Source organism: Lasioglossum baleicum, chromosome 8 (assembly GCF_051020765.1).
Source record: "Lasioglossum baleicum chromosome 8, iyLasBale1, whole genome shotgun sequence".
Classification (NCBI taxonomy): Eukaryota; Metazoa; Arthropoda; class Insecta; order Hymenoptera; family Halictidae; genus Lasioglossum; species Lasioglossum baleicum.
Window position 1 is genome coordinate 11,173,389 of NC_134936.1, and position 23,619 is coordinate 11,197,007.

The 23,619-nt window shown below is 40.4% G+C and overlaps 1 protein-coding gene across 1 annotated transcript in view; it reads left to right on the forward strand.

Annotated features, from left to right (window-relative positions):
* The window catches only part of Mdy (diacylglycerol O-acyltransferase), a 212,893-nt gene that overhangs the window by 178,854 nt on the left and 10,420 nt on the right, over positions 1-23,619 (forward strand). Inside the window, exons 9-10 of the mRNA XM_076428862.1 lie at positions 5,880-5,924; positions 22,791-22,969. Of these exons, the coding sequence (XP_076284977.1) occupies positions 5,880-5,924; positions 22,791-22,969 (224 nt within the window). The remainder of the gene's footprint in view (positions 1-5,879; positions 5,925-22,790; positions 22,970-23,619) is intronic.

Below are 23,619 nucleotides of genomic sequence, written 5' to 3' on the forward strand. Positions count from 1 at the left end.
CTCACGTCCGCGGCCAGAGACGAAAGAAAAGGAAAGACGAAGAATGATCTCGGTGCAGCGTGTCACCTACGTGAGCTGTTTTAAACGCAGTCCACCGGGACTCGTGCTCCGCACCAACCTTTTTATTCGCCCATTTTGTTGCCCGGGATCCTCCTTTCTTAATATTAGGCGCGTTTTTGCGCTATTCATCTACCCTCGACCGCAGAATTTGCACACAGCGATTTAACGAGACAGGAAGCCGATGGTTTCATTCCAGAGGTAGAAAAAGTACATTTTTTGGGTGCGAGTTCTCAAAATTGTTGCTTGTACAAATTGTGATATATTATACTGTCGAAGACATCTGTGAATTTCGGTACAGGTTTCGGCAATTTCTCTTGAACCTAAAGAAATTGTTACCTAGTTAATAATTCGAAACAATGTTTAGGTTGCTGAATGTATTTATACTCAATTGCTAAAAATATCTGCATATGGATGGAACAATAAAAATCATGCACAATGAATATGTTTCAGGTCGAAGTGAAGGCGACCTTCAATATTTTAAATGGAATGACATATACACGGTGGTCCCTTTAAGTAAGGCCATCTATATATCTCTTCAGGTTATTGCGATGAGAAAAATATTTGTTACGTAATGTGTACGACCAAATATCCAAATATCTGGCAAGAATATTTTTTTCTGAAGGTCATTTTTTCGAAGTTATCAAGGACATTGGTGTTTTTAACACCACATTTTTTTTATTGTATCGTGTAACTGATCGAAAAATATATTTAGATAGGTGTAATAAACGTGACCCTGATCTTCGAAAATTAAAGTTTAAATTAATCTTAAACAATGATCAGTGCTTTGCCGTAAATACAGTAATTCATTTCAAACAGTACGTCGATACGCTGATAGATAAATTAAAACTGATCGGGATTTCAAACCGTTAGGTATCATCAGCATTGCGATAGTAAACATGTTTATTTACATACACGCTCTTCATAGACATCAGTTTTAGGTAAGACTTTAATTTTCGAAGATGAAGGACATTTCAAGGTCATGATATTACACATATCTGAATGTATTTTTCGATCAGTTACACGATGCAATAAAAAAAATGTATAATATATAAAAAAAAAACTCTGAAAAAATGACCTTCAGGAAATAGATATTTGGTCCATTGACACTATACACATTAAGTAACAAATATTTTTCGCATCGCAATAACCTGAAGAGATATTTAGGTGGCCTTACTTAAAAGTACCACCCTTATACTGTTGTCATCTTTAATCTAACAATTACATAAATATTCCCAATAATTTTTTGGTATAATTTGCAAATAGTGTAGAGTAAGATAGTGGAATATTTTATCCGGAAAATCACACCACGATATTCAGCCGAGAAAATCAATGAAAATTTCAAAGTTTCCTCACAGGTTCGATTTGGAAAAAAAAAGCAGCGGGAATATTCATGCCAGACACGTGTTAATTAAAGCTGCAATTGTCGAGAGAACGTGAAATTATGAAATTCTGAAAAATTCGAAAGATAGTCGGCGACCAACGTTAACGAGGATTCCGTCGGTCTGTAATTTGAAAGCTGTAACGCATGAAAAAGTACAGTAGCATTCGAATTTTCTCCGGGAAAATCGAAGAGCAAATTTCCCGATGTAATCGTTCGGAATACAAAACAGGCAGAATCCCATACATTAGTCCGTAGACCGATAATTCCGCGTACGCGCACCGTACACGTTATATATATATATATATTTTTTAATTATGTACAATTACACGCATCGCGGAATCCGCAATTACAGTGGTTGATGCGCGTTCGTTATAAACGGAGAATATGATATTCTAATTTGGGGTTTGGGTCCTCGCTCGTGGAAACGCACACGGACACCGTTGCCAGATGTTTTACGGATCGCTTTGACGGTTTAATGCAACCGTCCGTATCCACGGGAATAAAAGTTTCACGAATAAGGGTAATTGGCGTCGGCGTGCTACGCGGACACCGCGTGATTTTGTCGCAGGGAACAGTATTAACGAGCCATCCCCGTATGTTTATTTCAATCTATGAACTCTCGAACTCGAATTAAAGCGTCGCCGGAAAAGTGTATCGTTGAACAAAACTCGACTACAGAGCTCGCAACCTCGATTTTTACTTTAAACAACTGTCATGTATTTAATATTCAAGATGAACTTTCGTCCACACTTTATTTCCACATACTGCAAAATAATCCTACCATTTCCTTAAAATGTGATATCATACATGAAATTTGACCTAACTGGTTCAGCAACAAAGTGCCATTTTCTAATTTGAAGTCGTGAATGAAGTGTCAGTGGAGAATGGATTAAATGTTACTCTACGCGTTTTTTTGTGAAAATATTTTTGTGGAGCTCGTGGAGGTTGATTATTAGATAAAAATGATTGAAGAGCAGAAGCAGCATAATTATTACGGCGGAAATTAACTAGATTATAGAGTAGGGCGAATACTGCATTCTCAAGTAACTAACTGTTATTAATAACTAGACTGTGAGTCTCATGAATTTTAAACCATTGAAAATATTCCAATAATTTATTAATACTGTCGAATCATTTTAGACCCGCTAAAAAAATTATGGAAAGGAAAATGTATGACATATACAGGGTGTTTCGTTTATCTGATAACGGAAATATCTTGTGACGCACTGAAGTTACGAAAAAAAGTTGGCAAAAATTTTTTGGTATGAAAGGTACAATCATATAGTCTAATTTTTTTGAGGACTAGAATGGTGGGGAGGGGCGATTTCAAGATCGATAGATCGATAGAGTATCAAATTCTGGGTATAATACTGTTGATCTTCATATATGTCCTAAACCTACTAGTTAACGAGATATTATCCAAAGAAGAAAGAAAATTGTTTCGATAATATCTCGTTAACTATTAGGTTTAGGACATATATGAAGATCAACACTATTATACTCAGGATTTGATACTCTATCTATCTATGGTATAAAAAAGGACATTCTATTTAAAAAACTTAATTTGACTTTGAAATCGCCCCTCCCCACCATTTTAGACCTGAAAAAAATTAGACAAAAAGATTAGAAATTTTTGTAGACTTTCTTTCGTAACTTCAGTGCGTCACGAGATATTTCCGTTATCAGATAAACGAAACACCCCGTATAGCTTCCACGAATGAAATAAGTGGAATTTAAAAAATTTGGAGCCCGAAAACGTGACGTAGCTTCAGCGTTAGTATGGAAACTTAGGAAACGAGTAGAACTATACAGCAGAGTTAGTATGTGGCTGGCGGTGTATATCATTTCAATTTGTTAAAGGGCCTAGCCGATTAAGATGGTCAAAACTGCCCTTAGAGCTTTTTCACAACGGCTATTGAACCATTCGAAAGCTTGCCAAGAAAAACCCCTCTGAGTAAAATTTCAGCCCTCTCTAGCTTGCCCGTGAGGGTAGTTACAGGGAAAAATAGATTTCGCGTTTTTCGGCGCATTTTCCGGTCTAAAATACGTTATAAAATTCTGAAAAAAATGTGACACATTCCTGATCCCAAGGCGCATTTTTGAGAATTTTTTCAGATTTTTTTGTTCCAAACTGTGGTCGTAAAAAATGAAAAACCTCAAAAAAATCGGAAAAATATTTTTTTCTCAAAAATATGAAAACATGCTATTTTGCTGTTTGGTTCCCTGATAAAGTACTGTAACAGGCAATGTTGTCAATTTTTTTTAGATTTTTTGTTCGGCTGCATCATTGTCAAAAACAATAAAAACCGAATTTTTTCGACGTTTTTGCTGCGAGGAGGAAAGTTACACTTGTTGGCTTTACCGTGGGCGTATATTAAGTAATTTTTAGCGTTATTACACTGAAACAAGCAATTGTTTTATCTAAAATAATGTGGACTGGGGTAGCGGTGGTCGTCGAAGATCGAAGATGCGGTCGCATGTACGCACACGTGTCTGGTTATGCGCGTGGAAATGGCGTGTTGAAATCGACAGGAGGCTCTTTAGGTATTTATTTGTAAGCCCGGTATATACGCAACGTGGGTTCCCGTGTTGTGCCATTCGGAGAGACCTCGACAACCGCCACTTAAGCGGAACGCCGGAGGGTTGGCTGCCTTCCCCTGTATTCAATTAGTACACCGCACGAAATATCAATGCCATTGCTGGAAAGCTCCTTCGACGTTCTCGAGCATGGGGGAATAAGAGGATACTTTCCGGGTACCGCAGTTATTCCAATTGAAGCATGCGCCGCCATTCGAATTGCTGCTAATCTCTCGGTCTTTAGCGACTTCGAACTTCTATCATACAATAGTTCCCACGGAAGCAGAATTTTATTGCATTCACGCTGCCTGTGCTTTTCACATTCGTATTTTACTGCATTCGCACTTCGTGGGTTTTAACTGAATCTTTATCTGCAACAATATTTCCATAGCAATACGATCTGCAACATTAATTTCCTAACGTGGAAGCTTAGAAGATTTACGTCAAAATCTTAATTTCTTGTTAACTTATTTTCTTCAACATAAGAATGCAACTGTTCAAAACTTTTTAAAATGTACACGTTCTGATGACAGATATGTAGGATATTGAATTGGCAAAATCATTCATCAGTATCCATTTTTGTAGTTCATTAATCTTCGTAAATTTGAAGATCTCGAATTACATAGGTACTGGATTATTTATTAATAAAGTCCTGGGCTTCTTATTCACATATTTAATGGGAAATCCGGCGAACACTATCAGTTCATTGACACCTGATTTATTCAATTACATTGAATAAATTCGTATTCGTAGCTTTCCGCCGTTGATATGCTGTAATTATCGACAATCTCTGAAGATCCTGTCACTTAACGCATGACAGTATTATTTGAAATATTCTGGTAAATACTTTATTGCATTCTAAAATTGATAAATATCTAGACTGCAGTATTTATTTGACAGATGTCCCAGGTGGAACCTAATGGGACGAGCAGAAGTAGAAGTAATTTGCAGCTACACACACCCATGATATATTTATTTTTGCCGTACCAATGAATTCTACTTCGCGCTATCAGATCGATAGTCGTGACATTAAAATTTTATCATTTTTATGGTAGAAATACGTAGATAGCTAATATCATTATTATTTAATCATTCAATTACACTTCTAAATTCCATTAACCTGTCACGAAATGCGTTGCACCTACATCTCATATATTTTACATGAATTACCATCAATATATTCCAGCTTTTATATTTTATATGCTTTTCAGTACACCCCAACTAGTTTCGAATATTTATTCGTCTATTTAGTATCGCGTTTATATTGAAAAGGACAACGAGAAGAATTTTTGGACAAACTCTCTATAAATATTGTCTTATATATCACTTCGATTATATTCTGCGATAGTTTTCTTTTTGTAAAAGCGAACTTATTGGTTCTGTTCATAATGAAGTGTACACAGAAGCCGACAATATATTTTCGCCCTAACATTTAGAGTCGTTTTAAATAAAGAATCCATTATTAGATTTTAATTACATCATACTCGGTCCTTTTTCTATTCTAGCAAACACTGACTGAAAGTGAGAAGAACGCGATTTTCAATGCGCGTCAAAACATACTCGAATCTCCGGGATTGTACTCACGACACGAATTCACGAGAAGTTAGCTGTTAATTATCAGCATTTTTTAATTACCGGGCTCCGTTGTTCACCGTAATCACTGCGTGAAAATTTCCGCGCGAACTGGCGAATTCACGCTACATATTCCGCGGGCTCGCGTCCAATTAGAAACTTTCGTTTTGCACCCCTGTTTTATCGAACCCGCCCCTGCCCACGATCATCCAACTTCCATTCCGGCCGTATTTACCGTTCGTGTGCCTCCCTACTCGGATTAATAATCGATTCTCGTTTATTTTTTCAGAACATGGACGTCGCGAAGGCTTCGGAGCGTCTGTTGAAGCTTGCCGTGAGTATAATATAGCTTTAAAAAAAATACAAAAAAAAACGAGACGAGAAAAGGAAAGAGACAACAAAGTGAGCGATTAACAAGCTCAGAGTGATCGAAGTCTGTCAGCGTAAAGGGATGAGCGAGGGGATATTATGTACTGCGTGTTGCAAAACTATGGGACCATGTTCACTTTAAAAAACAATGCCTATGATAAAAAAATGATTAGTAAACAGTGAGTCTAGCAGAGTAAGAATGGTTCAGCGGCCTGAGCCACAATTTTTATTGATATTGTGTGGAAAACAATGCTTTTAGGTTGATAGATAACCCCCTAACATTTTAAGTCGCCAACCCTTCATATAATAAGGATGCTATGTGAGTAAATACCCTTATCTGTATCATTTTTTTTCTGGGTTGTTAATATTGTATAATCAGTTTAAAAAAAAACGAAAATACTCGAACTTACCTCCTTCATATCATATATTTTTTTCACAATTGTGATCAAATTATTAAGAGTAGAAAAAAATCATTTAATTTTTTAGGGGTGGGAATTGCAAGCAACTTTTGTATATATTAGATAGGTAACAGAACATTGTTCTTGAATTTCTTGGAATTGGTCACTCGGAGGGTTGTTTGCAATTTCCACCCCTAAAAAATTAAATGATCTTTATCTACCCTTAATAATTTGATGACAATTGTGAAAAATGTATGATATGAAGGAGGTAAGTTCGAGTATTTTCGTTTTTTTTCCGCTGGATATCTTAATTAACAACCGAGAAAAACAAATGATACAGTTACGGGTATTTACCCTCGTAGCATCCTTATATAAAGGGTTTGCGACTTAAAATTTTAGGGGGTTATCTTTCAACCTATAACAATTGTTTCCACACAATATCAATAAAAATTGTGGCTTAGGCCGCGGGACTATGGTAATAGTATTTGTTATTACAAAACAAACTAGTCGTACATATTTAAAGAAAATGGAAATTCTAATTTATAGAATTTACAAAACTCTAATACAAACTCCGTTTTGATGTTTTACAATGAGAATTTAGAATTTTGTCTTCAGAATGGTAATTAATATTTTAGTCTGAAACTTGAAAAGTTTTGGCCACTGTTTCGCGATTTCCATGCCACTGGTAGGATAAATCCTTTGCCTAGTTTTGTGAATGGATCTGATTGTTTGATTCGGTGCTGCATTTTTTTGGTGGACAATCTGCATGTATAGTGGATGGAGAAAAGAAGATTGGAGGATTACGTGACCTAGACTTGCCAGTAGACTCGTTAGTTTGGCAGTAGACTAGTTAGCAGACCTTGTCTTCAACAGTCTCTTCGCTTCTTTAGATTCTGTCTTCCCGCTTTGATGTTCCGATGAGGACACGTGTCTGGTGACTTGAGACAATAGACGACGAAGACATGCAAGTTTAATGGATCGTAGATCGATGAGAACGTGCTACGTGGCTTGGATTAGCAAATTGTGGAGGTAGATTGCTTGAGATAGCAGATCTTAAGATCTTAGACCATGTTGGTCTACTATACTTCCAGATCGAAAAGTTTGGACCACTAGAGGTCCCTAAACACTGTGAGATGGATCAGATAATCTTCACTGAATTTTCAGGAAAGACATAATGTAACTCTCATGAATTGAATCAGTTCAATCTCACTTCTCAGTCAGAATTGATTGCCAGAAAAATAGTCAGGGTGGGGTGGAACTACAATTGCCACCCTGTATAATGTCTTAGGAATTAGTAAATCGTTACGTTATAGAAATTGATTCAGCTGATTATGAGACCATCTGAGCCACTAGATCCCCAGGCTTATCCATCGCTTATCCATCGAGGCTTAGTCCAGCTCGATCTATTTGATTGTCAGGAAATACATAATATCTTTGGGGCTAGTAAACCCATATGTTATACAAATTGGATCAGCTGATTATGAGAACATCTGAACCAGTAGACCTCCAGGCTTAGCAGCTCGATCTATTTGAGTTGCAGGTTTCGGGACGTAGTCCTGTAGCGATCTTTTGGACCACATAGGACTGGCAAGATTTCCAGGACATGCAGCTCGACAAATTAAATTTCCTATAGATGTAACTTAGGGGACACTAGATGTTTGCCGTGTATCTCGGAGTAGCACATTTTAAGGTCATATGGCATGAGCCACAAAAAGTCTTTGTGGGCTTGTTTCACCCCTATAGCTAAGAAACATCCAAATTCACAGCCTAGCCAGCAGTTTAACACATTCTCTCTGTGTACTGTAATTCTAATGTTGACCATGTACAGGGGGGGTAATAGGACCCCATAAATTTTTGGAGCAAAATGGAAAAAATAATTGTCTGGATAAGTATCTAAGACAATTGACTGAGGATTTTCAATAATCAACTAGAATTTGTTTCTCTGTAAACCAAAGATTTCCGTTATTTATTTATGTACATTTAACTACTGTTTACATTATATACACGCTCACCTGTAAACCAAAGAAACGACAATTAGAGTTAATTACTTTATCCTTTTTCTATCTGCACTATCAACTTCTGTTCTAACAATTACTATTAAACTCTTTTTTTATCCACTCTGCCTCGATTTTGCACATGTGCTCTATCCTAGATCCCTATCGGTCGATTTTGCAGATTCCCTCTTGATCTACTCTACTGACAATGAGACGCGGTACATTCAACTTAAAGAAAGTACACTTTCTTTACAAGTATTTATGAAAATTGATTTTTGCCAAAGAGCAGGCCACAATCGACTGAAAAAATTGCAAAAAACAAATCACGGGAATTCGGAATTAGGAAGCTGTCGACTACCTTCTTGGCCAATAAACAGCGATGTCTCGGCGGGCTTGAAGGGATGCTCGCGTGTCCTCCTTTATTAGTCGGCGACGTTCAGAAATGCGAGACGCGTGAACAAGTTCCGTGAGGCAGCGGGGCGGTAGCATCTCTCGCGAAGAGGCTCTAAAAGAGCAAAGGAAGACGCGGGTCTCCCTCTTCGCAGGCTCGGCTCGCGTCTTCTCTCACCTGCCTGGTTCTTTTTCGTCGACGGTGTGCCCGCGAGTAGCGCGTCAAAGAGATTCCGAAACGAGGGACGAGTGGACGGAGGCGAAGGGATGCGCTCGTATAAAGCAGATCGATCTAAGGAAACGACCTCGTTGGCAGCGGACTGCAGGAAAATTGCGTTTCCCCATTACGACAAGATTAAAGTCTCGTCCTACATTGCAGTTCCCCGGCTCTTTTCACCGTCCCTCCGTTTCTCCCTCGCCCTTCCAGAACCGTCGCGCGCCCTCTTTCTTCCGAACGGCAGCCAACCCCTCCGTCTTCGAAGTTCACCGTTTCCTATATAAGAACCGCAATTAACCGGGGACGGTCACGGGGATTGCCCTATCCGACCACCCTTGCAGTTATTTGCGGTGTAAACGAAAATAAAGGCCATACCGCGCTGGTGAAGGGTCCGCAGGAGACCTCGGAGATCCCCGAGATCTCTCAAAGATCCAGGAACATCGCTCGTCCTCTCTCCTCCGGGCTCTTTTCGTTCGCGCGATTTTTCCCCTCGATCGACAAACAATTATTTTTCCCCTCTCGGCGGCGGAGCCCGGAAAACAGAAGGGCACAAAGGGAGGCACGTCCCGAGAATGAGCAATCCTCCTCGTCGCGTGACTTATGAGATTGGAAGAGCAGCCGCGATCTTGCCTCGAGGAACGCCGACTCCGGATTTTCTGTCCCAGGATCGTAGACGACGCTGACGAGTATAGTGCTCGCCGTGTTATGCCTTCGCACGGATTTACGAAGAAGCTTGGAGTTAATTGTTTTCCTCTCCGCGTGCGGCTTCGTTACGTGACGACCTCGAAATAAATTTTTTGTATAAAAATAAAATAAAATTCTTTTTCTCCTGGACGCACAGTTTAAAAAAAATTTTTTTTTTTTATTATCGCATTGTCATCCAGTTCTGAGCTACGTTTAAAGTTTCAGGTCTCTGGCTCATCGGGAAGTGGTTTAAAATTCGATTACGAGATTTGACGCATATAACAAACGACATCTCGGCAAGCTAATATAAGCGTGGTAAAAAGAGTATTTTTAATTAATCAATTACTAAGTACCCTCTCCGAAAAACCTGCGTAGAATTAGATTAGCTACTACACCATGAGTTTTGCTGGCGATAATGGATTGCAGATCGACGCGCCTAACGGTGTCCAATCAGAAATTTCGGGAGCCTCGCGAGGCACCGTGATCAGAGTGTTTGTAAGCACCTAGGTCATACTGTGTTCGAGTCGGTCGAGACCAGCGTCCATCGAGGCCGATTTCACTCGGGCGTCGTTATTCGTGCTCGTTATTCTCTCGTTAGTCCGGATCGGAACTAGCCAGCCGTAGTGTTTCGATCAGTGAACCGGACTCGGTGAACCGAATTCAATTATATGACTTCCATCCCGAAAGCGACTGCCGCGAATCGTCCTCCTGGAGCGTGTATAATAATAGCGCGGGTTTCCGAGGTCGCGTCTCGCCACCGGTTCCCGATTAAAGCACCGCGCGCCGGCCAAAAGGCCACGCTTCGCCGGGCTTCGTTAACAAATTTTTCCCGGCCGCCGGTTAATTGGACCTATCGCGTCATTAATTACCGACGTCCGACGCCCGGCTCGCCGAATACACCCTGCGACCCGCATCGCCGAGATCGAATCGATTATTTCGCGCCCCGGACCACAAGGAACATCCGAATTTTTCCATCGCCGATTTTCAAGACCGCTACTGTACTTAAAATCCGCCGGACACGGTTTTATTAATCTTTCATCATAGAACTAGAGTCAAGCATCTGTTTACTGTGTTCTCGGAATTGTCTAAATGTTATTCTGATCTATTATATGATTATTATTTGGAAATTTCCCACGCTATAAATACTAGCTTCCATGCACCAACTTGGTAATCAATGTAAAATCTGCATGTTCCATTACGCGTTCCATCCAATTCCAAATAACGCGGCGATCATATTAAAATTTCAAGGTACATTGAATTTTAGAGAACTCTATATGCTATAAGTACACGTAACCCGCAGTGTACTAATTCTATTGAGCCAGTCATGGAGCACTAAAATTTTCACTAACCTTTCCGAACTGTAAAATTCCCCGCTTCCTGCTTCGTCTACAATTTTCCAAATACATAAAAAATCCAATTATAAACGCGAACCTCCATTTCCATTTTCAATTACCTCGATCGACCGTGTTAAACTTGCGGCCATTCAAAAAAGTCGATATACACCCTATAAAATAGTGTAACTGTTTAAAAAGTGGAACAAACAACAACAAATTGCAATTTTTCCAAAATTTTCTCTCTTCCTACATCCGCTAGTAAACTAATCCCCTTCAAATGTCTGAAAGAAGTTCACGTGGTATACTTTTAGAAAGTTCCTCCGTCTTAAATTATGAGACGTTTGCAACTGACAGTAATTGCGAGCGCTTTTAATCGGAAGACGAGTGTGATCTGAAGTGGCGGCTCCGCATTAACCGGCGAGTATCCCGATTATATTTTAGCGAGGTCGGCGAGGACTCGCGGAAATAATCCGTGCGCGCGAATTCGCGTATCTGCCTTGGCAGCAAATTAAAAGTCTTCCGTTCATTATCGGCGTGGAGGTGGTGTGCTGCTTGTTTGCGCGACACTTGTTCGCGGCGTGAATGTGGCTTTCACATTACGAGGGCAGGAGGTGAACGTAGAGGACGGAGAGAGCCGGAAAGCCATTCTTCTGATTACCTTTCCATTAACGCGACTCCCGGTTCCCCCGGTGCCGATTTTTAATACGCAAATATTGTTTCGTGTTAGCGGCACGCCGCCGCGGATACACGAATTTCGCAATTTTTGCCGTTGATGGACACGCCGGGAGCCCTTTGACGAACCGTCGTTTCCCATCGCCCCGTTTCGTTCCATCTACCCCTGGTTTACACCGGATATAGCGTTCCCCTCCACCCGCAGATTTAATGCGCGCATGCTGTAAACGCGCCAACTGAAAATTTTAATTAACGCATCGAAAGCATTGGCGGCCGAGTATCGGGAGGTTTAATGGCGGCCGCAAATGTTACGTGTCAAATTACCACGCCGTGTTTTCGGAGTTTACGTCGCCGTTTATGGGGACAACGCGGTTATACCCCGGCCTCGAAATCCGATAAAATCCGCGTAACGATGTTAACAAGCAAGCAAGCGAGCAGGACCCTTCGAGCCGGCGAACGATAATCGAGGGATCCAGATCTCAGACTTGATCGCGCGCACTAAGGCCGTGGTTACAACGACCATTTCGGGAACTGGGCTTTGTGTCGCGAACTGTTTACAAGCGGCGTGCCCTCTCGATCTCTTGATATCGTGGAACGACCACTGGCATTGAAAGTAGTAATTATACCGCGGTTAGGTCACAGCACACTCTCTGAATCTAGTAGCAACGAAATAAGGCACGTGCACCCTACTGTACAACGTTTTACGGTTTCCTATTTGTGCTGTAAGATGTTTTTACCACGCTTATATAGGGTTATCCAAAAGTACCTTTAGGATGTTGAATGAGAATATAGAACATATAAAATATATAAGAAAAACTTTTTGAAAATCACGTTTATATTAAAATGCATTAAAAAGGAGAAAAGAATTTTTTCCTGGTTCTCTATAAAATACCGAATCCAGTTAACTGATTAATAACATTTTTCCCCAATATTCTAAGTTCAAAATTTCTTCTGTTATACAATTAGTGTCGGAATCGACAGAAAAATTTAATATAAATTTAAATAAAATCATGGCATTAGTGACTATAAAAATGAAAGCGTGTAGCGCCCACGAAGATTACGTCAATATAGTTTAGCGCTCCACGCTTTTGTTTTTATATATAGTCACTAATATCATGATTTTATTTAAATTTATATTAAATTTTTCTATCTGTTCCGACAATAATTTTATAACAGAAGAAATTTTGAACTAATTGCTTAAAACTTTGAGGAAAAATATTATCAACATATAAAAAATTTATTTTCTTCTTTTTAGCGCATTTTAATACAAGCGTGGTTTTTAAAAAGTTTTTTTAACACCAGTATTACTAGATTGGTCGAAATGATTTATATCTGATCCTCGAGTCATTTAGAGTAGGACAGAGAATCTTAAGTGAACTATAAAATATTTTAGAGATCGCCGAGATCGTATTAGGAGATTGGAGAAGCTTTTAAGTGAGTCTAGAGAACTTCAATTGAACTTTCAGGTATCTAGAGAACCTTTGACTGACCCGTAGAGAACCTTGAGTAAGCCACAGGAGATCCTAAAAATCCTCAGTTGAACGTTGGGAGATTTAAGAGTCAAGTGCGATAAGCCTAGAGCAGCCCAAGTGATGCTTGCGTTACCCAAAGGATTTTTTACTGGGTCATCCAGACTTCAGAACATCGGATGAACGAATTTAAGTAGAAGTACTTAAAGAACCGAAACTAAAATTCTCTGTATCTACAAGACAGCTGTTTCGAATGACTGGAGCGCCCCGAATGATCCATAGAAACCTTAGACCACTAATTATAACACTCCAAGTCCCGCAGATAAGTCAAGAGAACCCTGAACAGTGCTTCAGAAAATAATTATCCCGCAGACAATAGAAAATCCTAGAAGAACTCCTACAAAATCCCTAAGATTCTGGACCAGCAAGGGAGTTGGTAGATGCCCTCGGGCGATCCTGCAGTCGCCAAAGTGAGACTTAATTCAGTAGGAAGAGATGATCCTCGTAGACCCGGGAGAGTCTCGTCCAACACTCGCGGCCCTTAAAGCGCACTAAAGACCTCGGAGTGTCTCTTGACCGACCCTTAGAAGACAGGTTCTCGGTCTCGAACCCGAGTGGACCTCGGCCCATAGATCCCACGAGAACACAGTCCTTAAAACGTCAAAGCATGACGGTAAATTTCATCGTAACTATTAAGTGTCCACGCGACTCGATTCGTAAGGTTTCTTCGCCGGGATCCCGGCTACGAAATACGACCTTAGAGAACTATACCCGCTGTCTTCGGCTTCCTGTATCGCTGGAAATAATTCTTCTCCGCGGGTCGTTCCCAGCGGAAAGAATGTCGGAAGGCTGCGAGGAGGTTCCGATTCGAACGGCTCGTTTATTGATAGGAACGGCGTTACAGGATAACTCCTTTACAAGCCGCCGTTTCCGACGGCGCATAACTCACGTGTTGCGACGTCAACGACGACCAGCCTGTACACCCGGCGAAAGTTGAATCATGAATTCATAGATTCCGCGAAACTTTCGGACCGACATTCAAATGCCCGGGCCGCCGGTTGTCGCCTCGTTCTCCGATGCGAAACTAAAGCGTTCCCCGACGGATTTACAACGGCGTCTCTGTATTATCCGGCGACGCTCATTGAAAACGCATTTCCGCGTTATACGCTGTCAGGAACGTCGCCGAAGATCGAACCACGCCTCCAGGTGAACACGCCGTTGCTCGATTCGCGAAATAATACTTACTTGCGAGCGAACACCGTTCCGACGGCACTCTCTCTCACCCTCTCTCTCTCTCTCTCTCTCTCTCTCTCTCTCTCTTTCTCTGTTCTTTTAGAGTGGAAAGACGACAAAGTTGAAGTCTGCTTTTGCATCGCTCGTGCTGCCGAGGGTGCTTCACTGTTCTATTAACTTTGCACTCGCTATTTTTCCTAGGAAATGTCGAGGACACTGACATCGCAACACTTTTGCTTTGGCTGCTGTCGACACGATTCTCTTAATCCCCTATGCGATATCGGGGAAAAATGATGGCTTTTGAAATTATTTATTCTGCAGTGATCCACAGTCTAGTAACCGGTTCTTAAATATCTAACTAGCAAAAAGTCTGTTTTTTAACATACGATTGTTTTTACTGAGACAAAAATTAATTTTACGCAGACTTCACCAACGCGTGTCTGATCAATTCCTAGCATTTCTACTTATTCGACAATCAATTTAAACATTAACTTTACATAGTTTTGACCAACGTGTCTGATTAATTCCTACCATTTCTACTTATTCGACAATCAATTTAAAAATTAACTTTACATAGGTTTGACCAACGTGTCTGATCAATTCCTACCATTTCTACTTACTCGACAATCAATTCAAAAATTAACTTTACATAGATTTGACCAACGTGTCTGATCAATTCCTGCCATTTCTACTTATTCGACAATCAATTTAAACACTAACTTTACATAGATTTGACCAACGTGTCTGATCAATTCCTGCCATTTCTACTTATTCGAGAATCAATTTAAACATTAACTTTACATAGATTTGACCAACGTGTCTCATCAATTCCTACCATTTCTACTTACTTGACAATCAATTTCAAAATTAATTTTAAATAGATTTGACCAACGTGTCTGATCAATTACTACCATTTCTACTTATTCGACAATCAATTTAAAAATTAACTTTACATAGATTTGACCAACGTGTCTGATCAATTCCTGCCATTTCTACTTATTCGACAATCAATTTAAAGATTAACTTTACATAGATATGATCAACGTGTCTGATTAATTCCTACCATTTCTACTTATTCGACAATCAATTTAAAAACTAACTTTACATAGATATGACCAACGTGTCTGATCAATTCCTGCCATTTCTACTTATTCGACAATCAATTTAAAGATTAACTTTACATAGATATGATCAACGTGTCTGATTAATTCCTACCATTTCTACTTATTCGACAATCAATTTAAAAACTAACTTTACATAGATATGACCAACGTGTCTGATCAATTCCTACCATTTCTACTTATTCGACAATCAATTTAAACATTAACTTTACGTAGGTTTGACCAACGTGTCTGATTAATTACTACCATTTCTACTTATTCGACAATCAATTTAAACATTAACTTTACATAGATTTGACCAACGTGTCTGATCAATTCCTGCCATTTCTACTTATTCGACAATCAATTTAAAAATTAACTTTACGTAGGTTTGACCAACGTGTCTGATCAATTCCTGCCATTTCTACTTACTCGACAATCAATTTAAAAATTAATTTTAAATAGACTTGACCGACCTGTCTGATCAATTCCTACCATTTCTACTTATTGGACAAACTCATGAATATCTAAATATACTGATAACATTTTCGTTGAAAAAATAGATATTAAAGTGTTTTCACCAAAGTATTGAATCTCCCATTTTCAATTTTGAATTTTCGATGTCTTCATTCATTTGGTCCCTCTCTAGCGGTTTCCTGTCCACCGATGCAGCGTGAAAATCCTCAGGAACCTTGAGTGCACCTGCCTCAAGACAGTCTCGAGATTTTTGCTCGCAACAAGCCATCGGTTCGCCGATCTCGCACTGTCCCATAGAACGCACAGCTGTAATGTGTGCTTCATGCATATATACCGAGTAGCATCGATCGATTTCTATCAATAATGCAGGCATATTGGATTCAGGAATACGAAGACGCGGACGGTTCGAGGAGGGGCGAGGGCAAAGGGGGACCATTGAATTTCCGATATGTACTTACCGATAGCTGAATGTAATATGGACACGGGATCCGTGCTATCGTTACCGGATCGTGTAAAAAGCCCGGGCACGGAACCGTCGCCTCGACCGATTCGCGTAAGTTCGTCTATCCGGTTAGCATTATATTATGTTGCTAATCGATATTTTCCATTTTCTTTCCCTTGCCGATCGTGTTCCGCCGCGCGCTCACTCGTTCTACTCCAGCTCTTTTTCCTTATTCTCTTTTCTTCGTTTCCTTTTCACTCTCTCTCTCTCTCTCTTCCTCTCTCCGGTTCTCTCCTGTGCCGAGCGAGCCTCCCGGGAGCACGTCGCTCGTAGTATTTACTGCAGCGAAGCTTGTGCGCCCCCGTGTAATCTAGGAAGTAGCTGTTATCGTATGAACAGTGGGATGTAAGAATAACAATCAGGAACGGGAGAAAAATTGACGGGAAAATAGCCTACGTATAGTCGCGACGCGACTGCAGGATGGAATATTCCGCGAAAAGAAGCTTTAACGTCGTCATTGCTTTTAGATGGGGAGTAGCGATATACGGGGCGGGGCAATAACTTTGTCTAGCTTGAATAGTCCCGTTACTTGTAACAATGTGAACAAATAATATACAGTCGAACCTGTTTTTGTGCGGTAGATAGGACCGCAGAAAAAAAGTCGCGCAAAAAAAATATTCACAAACTTCATAAATAGCTATAACAAATAATTCTCCACAACATATTGAAGAAAATTCTTTTTATGCGTTGGTGAGGGACCGCATAAAAAAAAGTCTCACTTAGAAAATATGTCAAAGCTTTACGAAATAGCGAGAAAGTGCTTTACAAACAAAATAAATAATTAAATTACACATGGAAACATTTAAAAAAATTTTAATTTCTCATTTTAAACATGGATAAATTTTCAATATGTACATAATTCAATACGTACGGATGTCCTGCTGAAATGAGATCAGCAGGATATCTCGGAAGACGTTGTCGTTATCGAAAAAGTGTTCCTACAAAAGTTGTTTGGTATGACGGGCTAGATTACTTAGTATTAATTGTTTTCTTGTGGATGGAGTGGTGGAGGACATTTCAATCTTGCCTTGATTTTTTTAAATGGAATGTCCTATTTTTTATACAAGAGGACGATATAGTATCAAATTCTCAGTATAAAAGTGTTCACCTTCATATGTCCTAAACCTAATAGTTAACGAGATATTATCGAAACAATTTTCTTTCTTCTTTGGATAATGTCTCGTTAACTATTAGGTTTGGGACATATGAAGGTCAATACTTTTATACTGAGAATTTGATACTCTATCGATCTATGGTATAAAAAATAGGACATTCCATTTAAAAAATCAAGGTGAGCTTGGAATGTCCTCCACCGCTCCACCCACAAGAAAACAATTAATACTGCCTAATGTAGCCCGTTATACCAAACAACTTTTGTAGGAACACTTTTTTCATATACCGCATAAAAAAATCGCATAAAAAAAGACCGCAGAAAAACAGGTTTGATTGTACAGAAGTTGTATTAGTATAGAGGAGCAAAGATTGTGATGTAATCTTCAAGGAGAGTTCAAAGTCACCTTGATTTCTTTAAATGGAACGACCGGCCTTGTGTGCCTTAAATCGACAGAGCAATTCTGTGTAAAAGTGTATTAACATTGTCCTGGATGTAATAATTAACACTTTCGTCTTCCAAGATCATTCAAGATCATTCAGTGCCGTTGAAAATTTAGCGTAGGTCACAACATGTGTCCCCTGACACAGAGTGAAACAGAGTGGGAAATAATTGTGTGCGAAACTTCAAATGGGACACCCTATATATCGAGAATAGACTTAAAACCCATCATACGAGCGGCGAATCGCGAAAGCATACGCAATTTGTCTCTCCTGTTGGCGATACAGGGGAATTCATGGTCGGGCCATGATCGAAAGAAAATTGACGGGAGTTTCAATTCAACCTCTCCCCCTTCCCCCATACGCTCAGACGCGACAGGAAAAGTTTTTTATTGTTATCGTTGCGAACGAGTCCGGAACTGTTCTGAAAAGTTTGACGCGGTTTATTAAAACGCACAGAATAAAATCCGCCCCCCCCCCCCCCGATGGGTGTCGCTTTTCAATCGCTCGATCTTTCCGACGTCGCCCGAAAATCTGCGCCATCGATCTCCCGCAACAGCTGCTAACGATTTATTATATGTTTCCGAACCTGTCATTTCTCATTTCGTCTGCCTAGGATTGCACGTTTCCGACCATTAGAAGCAGGAGTTTTCCCAGCCTCGAACACGAGTACGACTTAACCGAATAAATAATTTGGAATGTAATATATCATCTGGTTTTTTGATCTAGTAGAATTATTAGAGTGCGGATTTTATGCATTTATGGGAAAAATGCGTGGGTGAAATTTAAAACAGCGTGGAGAGTAAAAGAAACTAAGAATGTTGGCGTACTATTACCTCTAAGTATCGACATGTTCATAATGGAACCTAATATTAAGGCTTGCAGTTATATCCAGTCGTATTTCTAAGATTGTAAGTTATCTATTTAAATCATAATTACATCTTGCAACATTGTGATACCAACCTGTACAATTGTAACAAATTAGACCCATTTAAGGGTGTAAAGAGCTTCAATAAAAAAAAATGTTGGCGTACTGATCTCAATGTATTAGAATTATATTAAAGAAAGAAAATTATATACTTGGCTTCTGCGTCTTGTAATTGATGGATAAATTAACAATTACTAAATTAAAACTACCAATTGAAGGGGTGGATGGATTCACCTGTACTGGACCAGGAGGTCAACAGATGATTATCTTTTTTCTATGAGAGAAAAACCACAACAATATTTGTAATTGACTTGTGTTATTATCTTCATTCATCAAAGAAGGACAACATATTTTGTTAAAAACTCTTTCACAGATAACAAACAATTTGTTACTTGACACCTTCATCCATCCACTCCATCAATTATTAAAGGGGAAAAATCCCTAGATGGTTCCTCGCAATCGAGAAAATTTGTATTTCGCACAAAGATCCGCAGCCTAATAATGAACCACGAACCACGACGTTTTAAAATGATTCACACCCCTGGAGTGCCGAGGACATGAGAATTGCCCGCAACGTTGTTCCAGGGATTTTAATCTCGCCGAGAACAGCGGCGTAAGGGAAGCTCTTTAGAAAAAGATAGCGATTAATAAGAAACGTGTAGGGGTGTGAAGCGAGCCGAGAGAATTCAAATTCCCCTCGTATCTTTGCACGGTGTCACATATCACCGGAGCAAGACTCATCCGGCGTGGCGTAGTCGGTAGTCGAGGGGATGAAAGAGCGGTCTCGTTCTGAGATAGCCTGTGGCCAAGAAAAGGGAGGCGGGGTTCAAAGTTTATGCCGGCGCTTTTTCCTTTGTGGTATCATCGGCGTGTCTCAAACGGTTTTCACCATGGTTTCATCCCCCTTACCCGGCCGATTCGCTTCCTCTGGCGAGCCGGCCAACATACCGGGGCTAAACGAAATTAAAACGTCGAGGTAAGTTTTTGCGGGCTACGCGGATCGGCGGGGTGGTCCGAAAGGGGTGCTCTGGAGAAAGAAGGAGAGAGAAAGAGAGATGGGGTGGAGACAGCTCGGTGAAGGGTGTCCTCTCGCCCCTTCCACCGTCGTTCCATAAAAGTGCCGCGAATGCCTGCCGGCAGGAGAGACTTGACCTTTGTGCCTGGCAACATTATTAAGTCCTTTGGAGCGGGCAGAGGTCCTCCCCGGAAGCGGCCGCGACGCTCCGGGGGGAATTAGAGAAGACATTCGAAAACGAAATAACTTCAAAATTCTTCTTTGGCTAACCGGCCGGCCAACTCCACGACAACTGCAAGAATCCGTCTGATCTTCCCCTGACGCGATTGCCTTTCACCGCTTCTGCTACCTCTCTTCCTTCCTCTCTCTCTCCCTCTCTCTACCTACTTCCATCTCTATGTCTCTCGCGCCCAGTGTCGCACAAACGACGCACGGTTATTCCCTGGCAATTTTCGGGGCGAACTTTCCTTTCCTCTGGAACGAGACGCAATCGCGGAATTGTTGGTCCCGGCCACGACGCCGCGCGTAAATAATGCGCGTTCCTCGTTTCTTCGGGGCTCGCGATTCCGTTCGCCAGCGGATTCGGGCTTTTGTGTTTGAATGTTAGTCGCTCGCCTTTTGTGCATTATGATACATTATTCGGCCCAGTTATCCCTTCCAGTTCTTCGAACTAATTACACGTTATGAATTCCGTTTGCGGCGTTATTGGTTTACGGGAATTCTGCTTACACGGTGTTTACACGGGGGAATCGGACACGAAACGGGCCATTCTGACAAAATCGCACGGATTTCGCGATTTTATTGACGCGACGTGGACGTTCTAGACTGGCCAATTTGTTTGTTGCATTTTCCATTATGAGGTACGCTTTGTTTTGTAAAACGGAGCGGGCGGATGCCATTATATGTACACCTTTTTATGAGTAACACGTTAAGTTAAGGTATTTCTACATATTAAGCTGATGATATTGGTTCAGACGTAAATTATACATTATGCAGAATTTGAACCTGCATGCAGTGCAAACTATTTCCATTATTTAGTGCCAATAACTGTACCGAATGTGCCAATGACTGTACTATTTGTCTTACGATTGTTAATCAATGAATATATTTTATAATAAAAGATTTATGACTCTAAAAACTGTTTGATTTTGTAGAAAAATGTCTATTAGCTTATAATGATAGCAAGTTAAGCTCGTTTAAACATTACAAAAAAAGATAAAAAGATTTTTACTAAGATTTTGGCATCAGGTGCCAATCATTGTACAGTTCACCCTATTTTCAACAACTGATTCACTGGTTTCGTCTGTTTCTAATACATTTACATTTTTAGAACACTATAACTCTTTCAGAATATGTTTAGTTTCTACTGGAAGGTCGCTTCTGAAGGGAGCAGAACCATTAATCTTGTTTTAATTGCGTAAATCTACAGGCTCGTGTGCCGCGTATAGAATATTTTACAAATGACGAGGCTTTGTTCGAAGCGAGCGTGAATACTCCTCGTGACACACAGCGGGCCTCCCGTTTCATCTCGAGTGCGAATAAGAGCTCGTTTTACTTTACAATTTACGTCATCGCGTAACATCGATACGTTTCTGTCGCTGCGACTGCCGGTTGAAGTGTCCGATGACACACGGAACAACGAGGAGTCTATTTCATTATTACTGCATCGTACTCAGCATTTCGTTCCCATTTTATACATTATACAATGCGAGAGGGCTTTGATGTTCCTGCTGGCACCTTCCATCCTCCATCATATTTCCTTTCTTCTTCCCGTTCCTTCCTCCGTCGTGCTAGCAACCCGACCCCCGCCCCTCGTCACTCGCCCCCAACGGTATGCTAACAGAGGTTAAGAATTATGCGAAATTGCGCGGCCGCCTCGGGGCGAACCGGCAATGGAACAGCGAAAGAGAAAGAGACGCGAATTCGCGTCGGTTTAACGAGCCCACCGAATGAAGGATGCGAGACAAAAAGAAAGTAAAATATTAATACCCATAGCCGTGAGGGTTGTACTACCTGGTCGAGTGCGTTATGCTAGCCCGCGTGATCCAACATTGATCGACAGCGGTCCCCGCGAAAAACCATTCGCGAACGGTAATAAGAATGGAAGAGAAAAGTTCATTAAGAGGCGCGCGAGCGCTGATTATACTCGCGAAAGAAACGATCCGACGTCCTGCGAAATTAGATTGTTATCTATGATCCCCGGCTCCGAATACTCGGAAGTTAAATAGTCAGACTATGACAGTCCATTCTCCCATGGGGAATTGGAAAAAATGAGCCAATTAACGAGTTTTTGCCGGCGGTGTGTAATCCAAGCTGGAAATCTGTGCAACCAAACAACGAAAACCGTTGAATGATGCGAGAGTATCGACAGGCAAATGTGGAAGCTTTGTTCGAAGTTGAGTTCAAAATAATTCGGCTGATGTTAATAGAAAATTTCGTCGAGTTTTCGACAGACAGTCGGAAGTTTTGGTGATTTTATAATCGACTTTGCGCTTTGGGAAATTTTTGTTAAACATTTCCCAGTGGGGTTTTCTTGAATTTCCATCTGCTCGCTCGATCTCGTAAATATGGATTGCAACGAATTTTAAAGCGAGATCCTGAGTGAAACATTTATGGATCAGATACGGGAAGGAGCATTATAATATCGTGAAATAATTGAATTAAATAATTCAGTATCTCTGCTCTCGTGAATAGTATGTAGATTCCTCTATATTTTAAGACCCTCGGGTCAAAGGTGCCTGCGCTTTAATAGAATTGGCTTCGACCTGCAGAACGGTGTCGAAGGTCGCGTAATCTTGTTTTTAATTGATTAAGAAGATTGAATCGCTGTTTCAACATCGCTATTTTCCGTCTCTTCGTTGTTACAGATACCGAATCACCTGGTCTGGCTGTGCTTCTTCTACTTGACATTCCATTCGTTCTTTAATCTGCTCGGCGAGCTGCTGCATTTCGCCGATCGAAATTTCTACTGCGACTGGTGGAACGCAAATAACATCGACACTTTCTGGAGGACGTGGAACATGCCGGTGCATCGATGGGCCGTGCGGTAAGCTCGATCATTATGATCGTCATCAATAACCGGCTTTATTAATCGTATCCACTGTGCAACATAAACTAATAAACAGACTGCGTATGCTGCGCGTTTATTTCGAACGTGTTTACTCTCCAGCACTCGTGTAAATTCCGATAAAATTGAGCCCTTTTTTGAAAATTTGATATTTAATTTAAATTTCCACGGATCGCGGCTCGCATTGAAATTCTTCCGTTTAGCGCATCACGGGTTCTTTTATTCCCCGGGCATTAATTATTTTGTTAATCAAGTTCTTTCGAAACTGGTTTCGTTTGGATTAATTTTTGTTTCTCAACTAACATTTTAATGATCAAAGAGTCGAATGAGTTCTTTGAAAATTCGTTTCGTGCAATGCTGTGGGCGAGAGATTCTTCTTTATCATCGTATTTATGAAAGTTTCAAATTTCCATTCACTTGTTCCATTTAATATACTTCTGTACTCCATTTTTCCTGCAGCTGGCTGTCCTTTGTGTCGTTATATTATTGTTGCATTTATTCAATGCGTTAATCAAGCATTTATTCATAAATAATCATGTCATACTAAAATCACTTAGTGCAACTATCACGTTTGCAATTTACCAGGAAACACAAATGGTTATATTGGATTTTAACGTAATTTCACTCAG